A 14,708-nucleotide genomic window follows, 5' to 3' on the forward strand; every position below is an offset into this window, starting at 1 on the left:
GAGCCATTACTGTTGACACCCCTGAGCAAACAACCTCTCCTGATCGACTCAACATTACAATCCCAAGACCAATCTTCCACTCATCGGTATTTTTCAAAATAGTTCAAAATATTATCTTGAGCTCAATTTGATATTTTTTTCATTGAAAAAAGCAAAATGCTCAATCAATAATTTTTGCAAAACACAAAATACAAAATAGTATTTACTTTATTTTTATTTTATTTTCCAATCATTTTGTTTAATAGTATTTTGTGAAATTCGTTATAAAATGATTTTACGTAGCACCCCTCTACACCCTCGATGAAAAAGTTATGCTATGTTTGGTAGGAGGGATGGAGAATAGATTAGATGGAGAGTTAATAAAGAATGTAGAAGAGGGAGGGAGAGTGAAGTAGCATTCTTTTTAAGTTGTTTGGTAGAACGGATGGAGTGGTGAGACGATAGAGAGTATTTGTTTTTGAAATTATTATATTGTCCTTATACATAATATTTTAATAATATATTTAGAGGGTATAATTGTAATCTCCAACAATTAAGAAGGGAGAGTATGGATTCTTCTATTAATGGAAGGATTGTAAATTGAGAATTATGAAGAATTTGCTCTCCATTCAACTATGCTTTCTCTCCTCCAATCTCTCATCCCAAACAAGAAGAATTGTTATCTCCTCTCATCTCTCTCCCTCCACCAACCCTCCTCCTACCAATCCTAGTGTCAGTCACAGGGAAAAAATGTACTACATTCTAGGCCCTAAAGTCAAATCTCTTTGTGAAAGTATTTCGTAAAAATGGTTAGAAAAAGGTCGTCATGCAAAGTGAGTGTAAAATGGTTTATTTTCATCATTATTCAAAGGAGTATTGTTTACACAATTCATTTATATTTTGAATGTTAATATAATTAGGGACTTTAAATTATCAATGAAATTAAATGTACATGATTAAGCATATTATTTTGGTCTTGCTTAGACAGATTTTGAACTCCCTATTAGTACAACTATAGAATAATAAAAGTTTGGTTTAGATTCTAATTATAACTTGGTTTCCAATTTTAGTTTGGTTTGGTACTTGTCAAAGAAAATAATGAAAAATTATGATAAAACTAAGTTGCTCACATCACATCCATTAGAGATATTGTGTTTCCCCTTATAAAAGGCACCAAATCTGAGCCAGGGGACCATTAGTAGAAATGATATAATACTCTTCACATGGGTTCATGTCTATCAACATCCATGATTTTGTACAAGCTCTCAAGCAAATGGAAACTTGTGGAAGATTTTATTTGTACCCTTTTAGCCCCTTTTTCCATCACATATTCTTCCATATGTAATATAATGTACTTTAGGGTAATTTTATACCACACCCCAAAAATAAATGTTTCAGTACACTAAATATTTCTTTTTGTATTTATGAGAAGTAACTATTTATGCAACAAATATATTTAAATTTTATTTTTGATACTATAAATTATTCAATCTTTTTAAAAATTAACAAGTGATCATAAATGACTACAATGTACATAATTTTACAAAGAGAAATTAACTAAAAAGATCTCTTAAATAACAAAAGAGATAAAAGATATAACAAAACACACATTTTTTTTTGGGTAGTGTACTTTAGATTTCTCTTATACTTTATATAACATCTTTAAATTGAAAACTTTGAGTATAGTGGAGTGAGCATCACTTAAATAAAATAAAAAAGGGGTACTCTTTCCTTCTATTCAATTTGGTGAGTGCCCAAATTGTCATGAATGAAAAAGCATTGTAAAAGAAAAGAAGAAAAAACCTTCTCTTTTTGACTATGTCACCGGCTTTCTTGGCTTTAATTGAACTGTGTATGAATGGAGTTAGTATACGTACACATTTGTACGGTCAAATTTTGTCGGTTGGAAAAAATCAGAGTTGTTTGTTTATTTTATTGGTACCTATCTTTATTTTATATTTAGATCTTATAATCTAGTTGAAGAGAGCCCATGTAAAGGGTATGCATTAATTAAGATTTACATGGAAATTTAAGGAGTGGAGAGACTTTTAGGTGACTGTTTGGTGGAAAATATAAGTGAGAATTGATGAGTTTGTTTTAGATTTATTTAGATCCGATTTAATTATATATTAAATGTTAAATTTTATAATCTAATCCAATCTAATTAATTTCAGCCATTTAATAAATAAATTGAATCAATTTTATATATATCTAGTGTAGCAGAAACAATATTTTAGTGAGGCATAACAAACTTTTTGTAAAACATTAATGAAAAATATAATTTTTATTAAAAAAAATATAAATTTTACGATAAGATATATAAAAATATGTGAGAATAGTAAAAATAGATATAAAAATATATAAGAATAGATATGAAAAAAATTATTTTTATGGGGTCAAAATATAATACCAAAAAATTTATATACAAAGTTTATATGAATAAAAAGTTGAAGAGGACAAATGACCCCACATACTTCCCTCCGTGTATACTTATTGGTTTGATTCAGGTTTATCTAATATTTTAATCATAACATTTTTTAGATTAGATGGATCTATCTAATATTTTAGATCCAGATTTATTAGATTGGATCAATCTAATCTAAAAAAATATATAAAAATTTAATATTAATTTTTTTATATATATGTATATATTTTACCTATAACAACATAATATTTAATTACTCGCTTGAATTAAATAAAAATGCTAATTAGTTTGATTGAATGCTGGATGTATTGGATATTTGGATAGTACCCCATTCAACATTTGATCTCATTCAATTAGATATTAAAAAATAATATTTAATCTGATCTGATCATAATTAGAAAATAATATTTAGCAGTGAATTATAATTAAATTGATCAATTATTATTGGATTAAATCAATTTATGCAACTCCTACCCCATATATGGTGAGCAGAGATGGAATCTGTTGACATAATAAATATTTGATATTGAAACTTCATTCCAGCTACCCTTTTCATGGAAACTTCCCATGTTGCATGGTCTTTAAGTGTGATTGAAGCAAACAATAGCTTGGACACTTTTGATGTATACATATTTAGGCAGATTTTACTATTATTATTATTATAAAAAAATCAAATAATTTATAGATATTGAAAGTAAAGTTTAAAACAACCTCTTAATTAGTTATTCAGAAATACCCCATATGAGAATCTTCCAAAATATTTATTTATTTTAGCAGTAAGATATTGTGTATTTTTAGAATCCATCCCTAGATTTGCTCTGTCTTTGATCTTTAAGTATATAAATCTATGGTCATCTTAATGTGAAATTTAAATTTGGTGTTAAATTTACACCAAAAAAGTACTATTTCAGTATTAAATTTTTTTCTATTTCGAACCATTGCACTAAAAAATACTTTATTATTATATTATTTTATTAATATAATTAGAACATTTACTTAATAAATAAATTATTTAATTACTAAAAAGTTAAAAAAAAAAAAAAAAAAAAAGAATGTTGGTGTATAACATCTCACTATTATTAGTGGAACAATGTAGACTCCTATCAAATTAGGATGAGTTTTAAGGTGAGTTTTTAGTGTGTCATTGAAGATGACCTAATTCAGATATGAGAATTTTCCAGAATATTTATTTCTTTATTTATTTTTGCAGTAAGATATTGTGTATCTGAGTCCATCCCTAAATCTATTGAGTGTTTTGTCTTTACTCTTTAGTGTGAAAAAAAAAAGGTAGGAAAAGGGTAAAGGGCATACTTCCAATACTAAATTTTAGTAAACCAATCTACTGAAGTGAAGACAAAAAAGAAAACAGAGGAAAATATGAAGTGTGAAAAAGAAAAGTTGAATACTTCATTTTCAAGGTTTTTGAGCTAGTTAGCAATTACCAAACCTTGTCCCATCATAGAATTTAATGTAGTTAAATTTATCAAAATGAAAGTATTTTGTCCCACATTCTTTCTACATTATTAATTTGTGGTCTTTATATTACAAATCAACCTAATTTAATAATTAGGTAAATGTTGTCTTTACTATAATTAAATTTATTTTTTCCCTCCATATTAATTGCCTAAACATCCTCCCACTCTTCTTTATAAGCTAACTTTTTTTTTCTTTCTTTCTCCAAATTGAGAGAGTGAGAGAAGAAAAATGAAGCACTTTTCTTTGGCCATTCTTTTGGTAATTTTGATCCACCAACACAATTTTGTAGAAGCAACAAAAAATGGTTTCATCAGAACTTGGGGGCACCATTTTATGCTGAATGGTAATCCATACTATGCAAATGGATTCAATGCCTACTGGTTAATGTATGTAGCTTCTGACCCATCTCAGAGGTTCAAAGTTTCATCTGCTTTTCAAGAAGCTTCTAGCCATGGACTCACTGTGGCTAGAACTTGGGCTTTCAGTGATGGAGGTTATAGACCTCTTCAGTATGCTCCTGGCTCATATAATGACCAAACTTTTAAGGTTAGTATCCTATAGATCTACCCTTTTATGATTTTGTCTTTAATTTTTTAACAGTGATAATGTTGTCTAATCTTTCCTTTAATTGGGTCCTGAAGGGGCTTGATTTTGTTGTAGCTGAGGCCAGAAAGCATGGGATTAAGCTTATACTGAGTTTGGTTAACAATTATGAGAGCTTTGGTGGGAAAAAGCAGTACGTGAATTGGGCTAGAAATCAAGGGCAGTATTTGACATCTGATGATGATTTTTTTAGGAACCCTATTGTCAAAGGCTACTACAAGAATCATGTATCTGTAAGTTCAAATTTAAAAAATTGAGTCTTGATTATTAAATTGGGTCAATTTTTTGTTTGTGCTGTAATTCTGATTATATATGTATATATATATATATATATATTTATATATATCTTTTGTAGACTGTTCTTAACAGATACAACAGTTTCACTGGGCTTCACTACAAAAATGACCCAACAATCATGGCTTGGGAGCTTATGAATGAGCCCAGATGCACTTCTGATCCTTCAGGAAGGACTATTCAGGTCTGGAAACTTCTCATAAATTTTAAAGATTGAAATTTTAAATTCAGCTACTACTATTGATTAGGTTTAATAAAATTGTACAATGCTAAATACTTTTTTATTGATTCTAGGCATGGATAACAGAAATGGCTGCTCATGTTAAGTCCATAGACAGAAATCACTTGCTTGAAATTGGTTCAGAAGGGTTTTATGGACAATCATCTCCTCATAGAAGGAGTCTCAATCCTGGTTTAAATATTGGGACAGATTTCATTGCAAACAACAGAATCCCTCACATTGATTTTGCTACTGTTCATTCTTATCCTGACCAATGGTAATTTTCAACTATTTACCATACTTTCAAACTGCATGAAAAGTACTACAATTTGATATGGAAAACATCTAGTTTATACTTGATTGTGTTAATCTGAATTGGGTTCAAAATTCAAATCAATGGCTAATCTTGATAAGCAATTATCAATTAGTACTAAGATGATATCTGACTGGAGTTGTCCATTTTTTTCTTGTTTACATTATCAGGTTAACAGGAGCAAATGATCAAAACCAGCTTTCTTTCTTGAACCAATGGCTAGACTCACACATCCAAGATTCACAAAACATTCTTCGAAAGCCATTACTTCTAACCGAATTTGGGAAATCTTCGAAAGATTCTGGCTACAACACATACCAGAGAGACCAGCTCTTCAACACAGTGTACAACAAGGTATACTCATCAGCTAAAAGAGGAGGAGTTGCAGCTGGGGCAATGTTTTGGCAACTTTTAACCGACGGGATGGACTCTTTTCGCGACGGTTATGAGATAATTCTGAGCCAAAGTTCCTCAACTGCAAATATAATTACTCAACAGTCTCACAAGCTTGATCAGGTCAGAAAAATCTTTGTAAGGATGAGAAATGTTGAGAGGTGGAAGAGGGCAAAAGCAGCTAGAAGAGCCCAATGGTTAAGCCGAAACAGAGGAAAACGCATAGGAAACTAAAGAAAAATAAGGACTTTGACTAAAAATTATAGAATGAACAATGCCTTAAAAAAATACTTATTTATATACTTGTTTAAGCTTAATTAGTTTGTTTAGTGTTTTGCTTGGAATTGTTTCTCTTAGAGATGAATGTGTTATTCGTCCAGGAGGGTAGTGAGTATTGTTTTTTTGTTTCTTCGTTATATGTCCCAAGTTGCTATTTTTTAATCAACAAGAGTGACTAAAGTTTGTGTCATTTTGTTTCAAGTTGTTGTAACCAATTAAAGAACAAATGTCATTTGGTGTTCAAGGTATTTTTTGTTCTTTGATGTTTTTTTTTGTTTACTGAGTTTAAAATAAATTTGTGGAGTTTTGTTATTAGGTACTAATACTAGATCTTAAGGGCTCCTTTGGTACCCAAAAATGGATTAAAAAAGATTGGATTGGAACGGATTAGATAGAATTATGCTAAATTTAGTACTGTGTTTGGTAATGAATAAAAAAAGCACTAAGAAGAAGTTATGTACACTACATTAGTTGAGTTTCTAAAAAGAGTGGTCCATGTGTTGTTATCTTTCTTAATCTCACTTTTTTTTTGTTAAGACTATTTATCTCATACCAACAAGATTAATTTTGGTCAAATGAATTATTTATCTGATCAAACATTATCACCAAACATGAGATTGTGATTATTTATCCTAATCCTAATTCCAATTCTACTAGCCAAACCGGCTCTTGAAAGAAGTTGTATGTTGTTATTGGTGCAATTGAGTAACGGGTATACATCATAACATCCTAAGTGATCTTTAGCATTTTAACTAAAGCTAAACACTTCTAAAATATTAAAATAAAAGAAAGACAACTAATTTCACATAAAATTGAATGTTTAAAAGGATGGGCATAAAGGAAGTTATAAGTGGTACCATAACCATAGTAATAATAGTACCTACCTATCTAATAATACCAATTCCTCTCTATTCTACCACTTTTAAGAGAAATAAAAGATGTTGATTATTGTCCTCCTCATTTAATAAATTTAATTATAATAAATATTTGGTTCGCTTTTGGCTGATTTGTACTATTTTTTTGTCGCAACATTATTTATTTAGCTTTAAAGAAAACCAATTTAATAATCCAATAAATTGAATAATTTGAAATGATATGATATTTAATTTATACTTAACAAAATATAGGAATTATTATGTCAATATATGTATATAATATATAGGATAATACGAACTTGACAAGATGACCCGCTCTCTCTCTATTTATTTATCTTGTGTGTTGAAGGTTTAACAGCGTTTCTTCGTAAGTTTGAACAGAAGGGCTGGATACATGGTTGTAAAGTAGCAAACAGGGTCCTTAGAATTTCGCACATGTTTGCTGATGATAGTTACTTGTATTGTAAAGTAACTAAGGGTGAAGCTCGTCGAATTCAAGAAGTACTTGGGAAGTTTGAACTTGCTTCAAGGTGAATTGTTCTAAATTATCTATCTTTTACAGCTTCAATACTAAAGCTAGTTTGAAACATAAATTAGGGCAATTTCTTGGAATGTGGTTAGCTACTGATAATAGTTTCTATTTGGGTCTTTCTAGCACTATGAGCCACAATAAGACAATCATCTTGGGTTACTTAAAAGAAAGAGCGCAGAAGCGTCTCCAAGGGTGGGAATCTAAATTTTTGTCTCAAGCGGGTAAAGAAATTCTAATCAAAATCGTGGCCCAATCCTTAACAAGTTATGCTATGAGTGTCTTTCTCTTGCCTTTTGAAATTACACGAGACATTAAGAAACTTATGGGCAAGTTTTAGAGGCAATCATCGAATAGCATAGCGACTTCGGAATCCATTGGATGTCAATATATATATAGGATTATAGGAACTATATTTTTATCAACTTATATGGGAATTATTAGTAAAACTATGGCTTAAATCTAACTTTGTACATTTTTGTTAATTCCCCTTTTAAGCTAAAGTTCACAAGTTAGCCAATGGCCAGAAAGTATTCGATGAAATGCCACAAAGAGATGATAATAATATTAACATAATTTTTGGCTATGTCCATGAATCAATAACAACCCTCTTATACATCATTTGATCCATTGCCTATAAGAATCATAGACAGAGTTTGGGATGAACATTATTATAAAGAGCTGCATTTCGTATAACAATTGAATACAAGTAAATTTTTACAATTCAAGAATAATTGGTACACAACAGTTAGTTGGAGCTTACAATTTTATGTGAATTTGTATATTTTGTACAGTTCATTATTCATCCCTAAACCAGTACTGAAACACGTAGAAAACAAATCCCAAGCATGATCCAGCAGCTACAAGTAGGACAATTATTTGAACCCATAAAGAGGATTCAAAGGCCTGCAGCAAGAAAGCATTCCATGACCAATACCAAAAAACAGAGAATATTGAACCTATAATTGCACCAACAACCACTTGGCTGAGAGTATGAAGTCGTTGCGAGACTCGTAACCATGTCTGTAAACATAGATCATAATTAGCCACAGATCAAAATGGCTTCTGTTTCAGAAGCAATATGTTTATGGAAATGAAATTGAAAGAGCTATCTGTTTTTCAACGAAATAGTATCAAAAGGATCATCATACTTACAAGATATGAACCAAAAATCAAGATAAATCCACTGATTGCAAGTGTAATATCATTAACACCTAGCCATTCCACAACTGCCAAACATGGAAGAAAATAATAACATCACCATATGATTAAGATAAAGCTAAAGGTAGCTGTAAACAAGCTAATGTAAGGGAATTACTTGAGAAATTGGCAAACATGAAGTTAAAGAAAATGGATTGAGCATGTGAGGAGGGCATTCCAGGGTCTGATTTCACTGCAGAAGCAGGTCTTTCTTGGTTTAGTATTCGTTTTAATGCAACAGATAGCAAAGCATTTATAATAGATCCCATGGCAAACCAAACGGCTTCTGCATCATGCCTCCCAAGAAGCACAGCAGCAAAAATCCCAGATACAATCCACTTACTCTGTCCAAAAAAGCTAATCAGCTAAAAGTTTCTATGTTCATATACACATTATTATTTCACAAAGAGATATTGCTATTCTGATGAGAGCCCAAGTCCAATCTCAACTTTCATTACTAATTAATCTACACACTAAGACAACCAGACAACATAAAATTGTTAAATTTGCAAAATAACCAGGTTGAATTTACACTGTCCAATATTAATGCTCTCACAATGTAAATTTATGGTCACAAAACGATCTCACAGTGTAATTTTGGGCTTCTCCACCAAATAAACTAATTTGTAGAATTTAAGGCACAATAAAAGCAAGAGAAACAACACCACAAATCTGTTTAGCCATATTTTTCATTTAAGAATGAAAATCAAAATATAAGTATGCTTAATCTATCAGATAAATAAAAAATAAGTAGAACCCAGAACTCTAATAACCAATAAATAAATAAAGCTATGATTGAGAAACTAATCAATGAACAAAATCACTAACCAGTCGATTAAGGGTTGACTCAAGCCCATTACTCAACAACCCAGAAGACCCTCCAACTAAAGCTTCTTGTTCAATCGTTTTAACACCTTCTTCACCATTACCGTTCCTAAAAGCAGAAGCTTTCATCAATTCAAACATGGTGTTGGGACCCAAGTAAGTGAGTTTCCTCCGACACTGAGAGAGGCCTTTGGAGAGCAGAAAAGAAGTTGAAAGATTCGATTTTGATGTGGGGAAAAGGGCAAGTGAGGGAGAAACCGTGATGGGTTTGGAAGAAAAGCGGGGAAAGAAGTTTAGACCAAGGGTGGTCGGTCCTGACATCTTCGGTCCACTTGAGATGGGAGAAAGTGTCATATTATACAACATCATTAGCCTTAGCCAATACCACTAATCACTAATGCTTTTTTTTTGGATTAAAAAAAAAAAGAAAAGAAAAGAAGGAATAAACATTTTCTTGGCTTTTGTAAGATTAAGATTTTCAAACTTTTGTCTTTTTCTAATAACAACTCTAACTATAAATACTATAATTATATTAGTTTAACACAAAAATAATAGAGTAGTTTTAGAATTATATTATTTTTCGACTCTAACCATCAACACTAAAAATTACAAAAAAAAACAATTTCTTAATTAAAATATAATATTTTTGTACTTACTATTATATTATTAAACATAGCAAAATATATATATATATATTTTTTCTTTTTTTTGTTTTGAACATAAAAATATATATATGTATACTAGCAAAAAGTTACGTGCGAGGCACGTATACTAAATTTTATGTTAGTTTTTTTCTACATTATTAAAAAATGATACAATTAAAAATAAAAAATATATATAAAGTGGAGAAGATTGAAGTTTTGATTCTTAATAAATAGAATGAATATAAGTGTATACTTTGTAGTAGGTCATTACTGTGTCATTTTTAAGTTAATATGTCAACTTGAAAACAATTCATTTAATAAACGGAATAGAGGAGTCAATCTAAAAATATTTTTCTACCTTAATAAGTAGAGCTATAGAAAACAGACTTGGTAACTTTTTGAGAGTTAAAAAATTGTAAATGGTTATAAATTTAGAGTAAGTAACTTGTGTGTGACAGCTGGTTAAAGAAGCCAAAATTGAGGTTATGTATATGCTGACAACTCAAGTTCACATTTCAAGTTTTGTAAGACTATACTCTCTTCCATGGCCTATTAACAAAAATTTAACGTACACATAACACATGAATATGACTTTCTGCCCGAAACCAAGAGATGATTAGAAAGTAAAAGCACCGCTAGAACTTTTCTTTGTTTGAAGTAATAATATAATAACTAATATCTTTTATTACATATTAATAATTAATTCAAGATGAACTTTCAAAAGTATTTTTGAAACATTGTGGGATATATAAATACAATACTTTTGTATAATAGCATGTAGCATGTTGTCTTCATTAGTATTTTTCAAATTTTAATATGAAAATTAAAATTATAAAATATAGCTTAAGAAATTATAACTAAGGTTATAAACTGGTAAAGGTTATGTTGGAGGCTGGGATTTTTGCTCTAGAGAGAGAAATTTGTTAGATTAAATTTTGGTAGGATTATTTATCTAAAATTAATCAATTATAATTAACGTTTTCTAATCGAAATATTCTGTTAATATTTTGACAGAAAAATAAATAATAATATTAAACCAAGAATTATGTTACATAGCCACATTTTATATAAAAAAAGATAATATTTTTTAAAAAAGTCAGTCAATAATTTCTCATAAACCAAGAATTCGTTTATATAGCCACATTTTATATATTCAGATTTAGATGTGGAAGCAAACAATTATAACCTGATCGAGCCAAAAAAATAAATAGAAAAATTATTTAGCAATATATATAATATATAAAGCAAAAACCCAATTGTATTTTTTTAGATTTAATGAGATTTATTTTATTTATTTCATTATATAAAGTAACCCATGAATTTCTCATAAACTATATTATTTTTATTAATAAACTATTTTATTTTTAATATAAATAAAAAGTCATCCATGAATTTCTTATAAACCAAGAATTCTGTTATATAGGCACACTTTATATAGAAAATAGATATAACAATCAATTTTATATATTATAATAATTATTATTGATATTTATTTTAAAATCTATAGAATAATTGTTTTAATAATATTCTACATATATAACCATACATATTATTTAACGTAGTTAATTTTATTAATAATAATATGCTATATTAATTAATTTAAAAACTTAGTCATACATATATAATGTGAAAATATATACATATTCTAAAATAATTCTTAAGATAATTTGAGAAAAAATAAAAGTTATATATTTTTTGAAAAATATCTTAAGTATAGTTTACATTTAAATTTAATTTAATTTTTTATTATCATAATTTTTTAATTGAATTATTGTTTTAATTTGAAAAATAAGAATTGATTATTATTGTTTCAAAAAATATCTTAGCAGTATATGTTTTGAATTTTCGTAGCTTCACTAAATTCATGCTCAAACTTTTTTTTTCTTCATTTTGAATTTTGTTGCTAAACTTGAAAATAAGATTTTACTTAAATTGTATTGAGCTTTGTTGTCAAAATCTTCATAACTAAGTATAAATTTCAGAGGTTAAGGTAATTATTTTACCTTACTCAATGAGTAACTTAAAGTATAATAATTAGTTTAATAAGACAAAAAATTACGAAAAAATAAAACCAGATAGTACCAACAATTAGCCAATATATGAAATTGAATATAAACTCTACCTTAAGAAAATATGAGATATATATATATATATATTACCACTTTATAATTGGCACATAAAAAATATAAAATAAAATGAGCACATAATTATAGAAACCAATAAACTATGTATTGCTTAGGGAGAATGGAGATTTCATGAATAGTACTAAATATGATCACTATAAATATAAGAATTAGATTAATGAAGAATAACTATACATGGAAAGAAAGTATATATATAACTCAAAATTTGAGATTTCCACACAAATTATAATTGATTCACTAAATAAATGTCTTCTTTATAACATTTGTAACAATTTTTCTTATTCTTTATTGTATTTTCAACAAAATACAACCTCAAGCATCTCGAACCCAATGTTATCATCACTGAAATTTGCAATAAATTAATAAAAATTATAAATACAAATATAATTCAAAGAGATAGGAGATGAAGAGATAAAGAGAAAAGAAAGAATACCTATACTATTTGTACTCGCTCTTTACTCACACATTGATCGTCTATCGACCTCAAGTACATTGTTGCAAGAAAGCCACTACCACACTATCACTGAGATTAGTCAAGTCAAATACAAATTCAATATGTAACGACAACAATTTATAATAATAATAAAAAAGAATGCACACTATTATATTTATGGGGAACAATGAAAGATTAATCAGTGAGAGTAAAATATATGTCATTATATAATATATATACTTGAGACATTTAAATTCAGTTAAAAGTATAAGATTAAAGAAAACAAACATCAGAATCTTAAATATCAGTTCAAATATTAATGAGATTGGTTTTATTATTATTTTATTAAATATAAATAATATTTTATTATTTTATTAAATAAAAATAAAAATTCACCCATAAATTTCTCATAAACCAAGAATTTTAGTTATATAGGCACACTTTATATAGAATAGATATATACTAGATTAAAGTTACGTACAATGTACGTACATTTAATTATATTTTAGTTAACTTTTAATTATTATACTATACAATATTATTATAGTTTAATTAAATAAATAATCTTATTTTAAACTAATTATATATCATAAAATAAAAAACATAATGATATATATATTGGAAAAAAAATAATGCGTAAAATTTCAAAACTAAACTCTTATTTCTTGTTCATAATTTAAGATAATTAATGTATTAGCTTTGATAAATAAATCAACAATCACTAAGAGCATCTACAATAGAGATGCAAATAAGTGGTGAAAAACTAAAATGTAATTTATTTAACAAAAAGTATACTCTAAATCTAATGATGTGCTAAAAAGTATGTAAATTTAACACGTAAGACTATCTTCCATTAGTAATAAAATTGATAATAAAATTATGAGTTTTTATTTTATTCTTAATAAAAACATTAAGTAGATATTAAATTTTATATTTTCGTAATTGTCCATTAGAGCATAATACTAAAATTTAATTTAAATCTACCACAAATTTATTTTTTGTGCCAATAAAATAATAATCAATAAATAATAATAAATAGTCGATAAATTTCATTCAAAAGACGACACATGAATCTTCACATAGTCCTCTATAATGCAATAATGACGAGTCTATAACACATTTTGTACACATAAATGAACACAATCCTAAGGAATATTATGTAGAAAAAAAATAATCCACGTAGATTTGGATATTTTGTCAAAGATTTTACACAAATAATAATATTGGAACATGAATCCACAAATAATTGAGTACAGAGAGTCAATATTTAAGCAACATAAATTTAGAATTTCTAATATGGGTGTAATGAAAAAAAATAAATAATATTAAAGCGTATAAATAATTAGCATCAAATATCAGTTCAAATATTAATGGGATTTGTTTTATTTTTATTTTATTATATATAAATAATATTTTATTATTTTATTAAATATAAATAAAAAGTCATCCATGAATTTCTCATAAACCAAAAATTTTGTTATATAGGCACACTTTATATAGAATAGATATATTTGAAAGCTATAATATTATATAGGAAAAAAAGTAATTAATAAATAAAAAATATAAGTTTTAGTGTCATGCCTTATTAAATTTGATAAGGTACTATAGACAATGTTATATATAAGATAGATTTTAGAGTTAGGTTAGAATAGATTTAGCGCTAAATCTTCACAAATTTAACATTTTAAAGTTTTATTAAAGATGCCTAATAGGTAATTTATGAGGATTGAAGTGATTGGGTAATAATCAAAGTTTAAAAAGAATTGCTAACTAATTCCAGTGGTACCAATATCTAATATGTCATGTTAATATATTTGTGTAATTTTATATACAGTAGAACATCTATCTAAGAATACACTTAGAACCAAGTAAATTATATTCTTATTGAGAGGTTATAACTAAATAGAGTTACACTAGAAAAAAAATTAAAAAACAAAAAAAAATATCAATGTAACAATAATAACAATAAATAATCATTAATACTATATCATAATAGAAATATTTTAGAGTAAATATATATTATAATTTCATACATGTATTATAATTTAAAATAAAATTATTAATTTTACATAAATA

General features: G+C 27.5%; 2 protein-coding genes and 1 long non-coding RNA gene across 4 annotated transcripts; 1 reads left to right on the forward strand and 2 right to left on the reverse strand.

Moving 5' to 3' along the window:
* Positions 1–3,859: 3,859 nt before the first annotated feature.
* Positions 3,860–6,230, forward strand: LOC115714108 (mannan endo-1,4-beta-mannosidase 7). Of its 2 annotated transcripts, none has more exons than XM_030642652.2 (5): positions 3,860–4,426; positions 4,522–4,716; positions 4,839–4,961; positions 5,072–5,274; positions 5,481–6,230. In XM_030642652.2, the coding sequence occupies exons 1-5, from the start codon at positions 4,109–4,111 to the stop codon at positions 5,935–5,937; spliced, it is 1,296 nt and encodes a 431-aa protein (XP_030498512.1). In that variant the 5' UTR covers positions 3,860–4,108; the 3' UTR covers positions 5,938–6,230. The 2 variants fall into 2 exon arrangements, with proteins under 2 accessions (XP_030498512.1, XP_060970894.1); XM_061114911.1 differs by having other exon boundaries at positions 3,977–4,430.
* A 1,824-nt stretch (positions 6,231–8,054) lies between these two features.
* Positions 8,055–9,841, reverse strand: LOC115712125 (lipid phosphate phosphatase epsilon 2, chloroplastic). Its single transcript, XM_030640359.2, has 4 exons — positions 9,415–9,841; positions 8,705–8,930; positions 8,542–8,615; positions 8,055–8,409 (listed from the first exon to the last, which is right to left on the reverse strand). The coding sequence occupies exons 1-4, from the start codon at positions 9,778–9,780 to the stop codon at positions 8,185–8,187; spliced, it is 891 nt and encodes a 296-aa protein (XP_030496219.1). The 5' UTR covers positions 9,781–9,841; the 3' UTR covers positions 8,055–8,184.
* A 2,587-nt stretch (positions 9,842–12,428) lies between these two features.
* On the reverse strand, positions 12,429–14,192 carry LOC115712329 (uncharacterized). The gene is made up of 2 exons (XR_004010841.2): positions 12,633–14,192; positions 12,429–12,541 (listed from the first exon to the last, which is right to left on the reverse strand). It is a non-coding gene; the product is annotated as an uncharacterized LOC115712329 (long non-coding RNA).
* Between the last annotated feature and the right edge of the window lie 516 nt (positions 14,193–14,708).

This window comes from Cannabis sativa, chromosome 4 (assembly GCF_029168945.1).
Source record: "Cannabis sativa cultivar Pink pepper isolate KNU-18-1 chromosome 4, ASM2916894v1, whole genome shotgun sequence".
Classification (NCBI taxonomy): Eukaryota; Viridiplantae; Streptophyta; class Magnoliopsida; order Rosales; family Cannabaceae; genus Cannabis; species Cannabis sativa.